Raw genomic sequence first — 4,648 nt, forward strand, 5'->3', positions numbered from 1 at the left:
CCCAGCACTCGCATGCAAATATCAAATATTCACATTTCCGGATTTAGAGCTTTTTTGTCATTTTTATTCCCACACTTGCTGTTTTATAAATTTATTCAAAGCAGCAGCAGCAGCAGCAGCAGCAAAAAAAGCATGCAATGAACTTCAAACTTTGTCTTTTTCTTTTTTGCAGATGGAGCAGATGTGCCTTTTGCGCCGCTGACTTCCGAGGAAGTTTTTAGGGCCCTCAAGTTGGTGGCTCGGAGGGGAAAAAATGTGAAGAGTGGAAGTTGAATTCAAGAAGTTGAATTCAAAAAAGTTGAATTTTTTTCTTTTTTCCTTCGTTTTTTCTTCTTTTTTCCTTTTAATTGTTCTTTCCCTTTTCCCTGCTGATGCAGGTTTTAAATTTTGCATTTGATCGCGTCAATTCCACTTTTGAATTTATTTTTTCCTTTCAATCGGTTTCGGCATTTGCTGCTTCTTTGAAGGGAAAGAAGGACCTTTTTGAGGTGTTTGCAGTGGCGTTTTGAATAAAAATGGAATTGCTTTCAATTTCATTCAATTCAAATCAAATTTATTCAAATGAAGAACTGCAACTTCCCTTTCTAATCTTTCTGCACGCGCCGTGCGAGCTGTCTGTACACCTCAGAAGCAGCACGGGCAGTCTGCGTCGCAGTCGCTTCGCACTTTTTCTGTTTCGCGTCAAAGCACAACAAAAACTTGAGTAGTTAAGAAGAAATGCAAACACTTTTTTATTTGATTTCTTTTCCAAAAGATCCAATCAGTTCGCCGCGCACGGAGGCTCGCGGTGTCTGTACACCCGAACGTCGAAGAAGAAACACCGCGACTCCGACTGCGCCGCGTCGCCCACAACTCCGACCAGCAAATCTGCTGCAGTGAAGAGCCTGAAGGAAATAAATAAAATAAATAAATTAAATAAATAAAAAGGAATTAAGGAAAAAGAATTGAAAAAGAATCAACTGCAGGTTCAAAACCGGAAGTGCAGACTCCAAGACTGCGTTGAGAGCGGACGAAACTGAATTTTTTCCCCCCCCGTTTCAATTACTCTAGTTCTTTATTTAACTCTTTCTCCTTTATTCAATTAAATTCTTCATTTTATTCCTTTTATTTAATTGATTTGGATCTTTTATTTCTTTACTTTTCCTTGTGAGTCACGAAAATGGTCTGCATTTTGCTGCTCCCCGAAATCTCTCTTATCAAATCCGCCAAACGGCCCAAACGCGTTTTGTCCAAATGCGCGTCGATTTCGTCCAGAAGAAGAAAAGGAACTTTCTGAAAAATAAACAAGTTAATTTAATTTAATTGATTTAATTGGATTTAATTCAATTAGACTTCCAATTTAATTAATTTAGTTCTATTAAATGCTTCATTTGGTTGAATTTATTCAATTTGGCTCTCAAGAAGGGCTTTAAAGCAACTTCTTTTTCGAAATTTTGCAAAAGGCATCTTTGCATGCATGCAAGTGCATGCATCTCCTTTTGCAGATTTCTTAAAAGTGTATTTTCAATAATACACAAATAAATATATATTATATAAACTTGTACATATAATATATATATATGATATATATTATATATATATAATATTATTCTATTGCATTTTAATACATTGAAATATATGTATATGTACATATATACATATATTTATATATGTATATATATGATATATAATAAATTCAAAGATTAGACAAAACAATACGCTTCATACATTCACTATTTATATACACAAGTCACACAACCCCAAACCCTAAACCCTAAACCCTAAACCCTAAACCCTCGGTGGTTTACGGGGTTGTAGGAAGAAAGGGCGAGGGCGAGGGAAAGTGCTGCCACGTGCTGCTCTCCTCCACTTAGCTGCGCAAACTGCATAAAGCGTTTTGTGGGAAACTTGCAAACTAGAGAAACCCCGCTGCACGCACAAACCCTAAACCCTAAACCCTAAACCCTAAACCCTGCACCACGCCCAAACGCGCGCAAACAGCCCCCGCGGCGCACTCGCCTTCACCGGAACCCTCACCCTAAACCCTAAAGCTAAACCCTAAACCCTAAACCCTAAACCCTAAACCCTAAACCCTAAACCCTTTTTACCAGTTGAAGGGCTCTTCGTCCCTGGCTAAAGCTGTGGAGCTCTCCAAGTCCAAAAAGGCTTGCGCCCCCCCAGTGTCCAGCAGCTCCAGCTGCTGCTGCTGCTGCTGCTGCTGCTGCTGCTGCTGCCAGTGCTCGCTTGCTTGGTCCTCCAGCATCATTAAGTCCTGCTGTTGCTGCTGCTGCTGCTGGTCCTGCTGCTGCTGCTGCTGCTGCTGCTGCTGCTGCTGCTGCTGCTGCTGCATGGGGCCCTTTCCTGACAAATGAGCGAAGATGAGATTTAATACTTTTTGGCAATGGAGGAAGCAGCTCATAAAAGCTTCTTTGCGGCGCATGCGCAAGTCTTTGAGGTTTTGCTCTGCTGCTGCTGCTGCCTGCCGCTGCTGCTGCTGCACTTCCTCCTGCTGCTGCACCTGCTGCTCCACCTCCCGGAGCTTCTGCGAAACCTTGAAGTTCGGGTTCAGCTGCTGCAGCTGCTGCTGCAGCTGCTGCTGCTGCTCTCGCAAACTCTGCTGCTCCCCCTTCAGCCGCCCAGGGTCCCCCTTGTGCCTCTCAACCAGCTGCATGCAAAAAAGCCCCAAAAGTGCATGCCCACTAAGCAGCAGCAGCAGCAGCAGCAACAGCAGCAGCAGCAGCAGCAGCAGGAACCAGTAGCAGCAGCAGCAGGCACTGTACCCTTTGCCTTTCCGGAGAAATAGCATTCCAGTCAAACGAGAAGGAACGCAACGCCTCGTACTGCTCTTGCTGCTGCTGCTGCTGCTGTTGCTGCTGCTGCTGCTGTTGCCGGTCCACATTCGTGATGAATTGCTGCACCTCCTTCCAAGTCCCGCGCTGGCGCATGCAAGCAGCAGAAAAACGAAAGAAAACCTTAACTGAAAGCGGCGAATTCATATGTCCCGCAGCAGCAGCAGCAGCAGCAGCAGCAGCGGCTGTTGCAGCAGCAGTTGCAGCAGCAGCAGCAGTAATAGCAGCAGATGTTGCAGAAGCAGCTGCAGCAGCAGCTGCAGCAACAGCAGCAGGTTCAGCAGCAGCCGCTGCAGCAGAATTACCTGCAGTGGGAGCTCGAGGCCGAGAGCGTCTGCCTGCCGCAGCAAATGCACAGCCTGGGAGTACTGCTGCTGCTGCTGCTGCTGCGCTGCAGCAGCAGCTGCTGCTGCTTCGGTCTTTTCCCGCAGCAGCCGGTCAGACTGCTGCCGCAGCTCTTGCAGCTCCTTCTCCACTTCCTGCAGCAGGTGCTGCTGCTGCTGCTGCTGCTGCAGCCGCTCCTCCTGCTGCTGCTCGGCCTCAGCTAGCTGCCGCTCATAGTCAGCTAGCTGCTGCGTGAGGAAGTCTGTCTGCTGGTGCTGCTGCTGCTGCTGCGCTGCTCTTGCTGCTGCTGCTGCTTCTACTGCGGCCTCCAGGCGGCTGCGGCAGTCCTTGAGTTCTGCTTCTAGCCGCAGCTGCTGCAGATTCAGCTTTGCTGCTGCTGTCCGCTGCTGCTGCTGCTGCTGCTGGTGCAGCAGCAGCTGCCGCAGCTCCCCCTGTGGCAGCTTCAGCTCCATCGCAAAGTCCCCCATAGCTGCTGCCTGGGAGTCAGCAGAAGCCTCTTGCAGCTGCAGCAGCAGCAGCAGAAGCAGCAGCAGCAGCAGCAGCAATAAGAAGAAAGCCAAATTAGCTTCTGCCAGAAGCTTCAAAGCCAGGCCTGGCATTTGTGGGGGCATAAACAGCTCCCTGGGATCGTCTGGGATCGTGTTGGGATCGTGTGGGGGTATTGTGGGATCGTGTGGGGTCTTGTGGGATCGTGTGGGATCGTGTGGGATCGTGTGGGGGTTCTGACCTGCTCCACTTCTTTGGAAAGTGCTGCTGCTTCCTGCTTCTGGGCGTCCCAGCGCTCCTTGAGCTGCGCGTGCTGCTGCAGCAGCTGCTGCAGCTGCTGCTGCTGCTGCTCCTGCTGCTGCTCCCACGCCTTCTGCTTCGTTTGCTGCTGCAGCGCCAGCCGGTGCAGCCGGTCCAGCTGCTGCTGCCGCTGCTGCACTATTTCTGTCCCTCCGGCCTGTTCAAATAGGAAGCTGCATATGCGCTGATTTAGGGTTTAGGGTTTAGGGTTTGCCAGGGCCAAAAGGGTTTAGGGGTCGGGGTGTAGCGAGGCTACGCAGGCTTACGCTTTAAGGTCTAGCGGGGCCCTGAGGGTTTAGGGTTTAACAAATTGCGAGGGTTTAGGGTTTAGCGGGTCTTGAGGGTTTAGGGTTTCGGATTAGGCGGGGCCGTGAGTGTCGAGGGTTTAGGGTGTAGCTTTGAGGGTTTAGGGTTTGCTTTTCCCCTAGGTGTTTTAGGAGGTTTTGGATGCGCAGAGATGGGTTACTTAGGGCCTGAAATAGGGTTTAGGGTTTGCGAATTAGGGTTTAGAGTTTAGGGTTTGAGTACTAGGGTTTAGGGTTTAGGGTTTACTTCGAGTGCGTCAATGTTGTAGAGTTCCTTGGCGACTTCTTCAGCTCTTTTGAGGAGTTCGCTGTGCTGCAGCGCGTGCATGCGTCCCGCTGCTGCTGCTGCTGCTGCTGCTGAAGCAGCAGCAGCAGCAGCAGCAG

General features: G+C 49.1%; 2 protein-coding genes across 2 annotated transcripts in view; one reads left to right on the forward strand and one right to left on the reverse strand.

Annotated features, from left to right (window-relative positions):
- ETH_00010225 (uncharacterized protein) overlaps positions 1 to 273 on the forward strand; it is a gene marked incomplete at both ends in the record, with an annotated part of 2,768 nt that extends 2,495 nt beyond the window's left edge. Inside the window, one exon of the mRNA XM_013373665.1 lies at positions 173 to 273. Coding sequence (XP_013229119.1) covers positions 173 to 273 — 101 coding nt within the window. The remainder of the gene's footprint in view (positions 1 to 172) is intronic.
- Positions 274 to 760: 487 nt separating this feature from the next.
- ETH_00010230 (chromosome segregation protein smc1, putative) lies at positions 761 to 4,592 on the reverse strand (the record flags this gene model as incomplete). Its single annotated transcript, XM_013373666.1, has 8 exons — positions 761 to 884; positions 1,139 to 1,272; positions 1,788 to 1,908; positions 2,088 to 2,644; positions 2,760 to 2,915; positions 3,134 to 3,676; positions 3,901 to 4,116; positions 4,512 to 4,592. 8 exons carry the CDS (start codon positions 4,590 to 4,592, stop codon positions 761 to 763), a joined length of 1,932 nt encoding a protein of 643 aa, XP_013229120.1.
- Positions 4,593 to 4,648: the final 56 nt, after the last annotated feature.

This window comes from Eimeria tenella, genomic scaffold (genome assembly GCF_000499545.2).
Source record: "Eimeria tenella Houghton genomic scaffold, Eth_scaff163, whole genome shotgun sequence".
NCBI lineage: Eukaryota > Apicomplexa > Conoidasida > Eucoccidiorida > Eimeriidae > Eimeria > Eimeria tenella.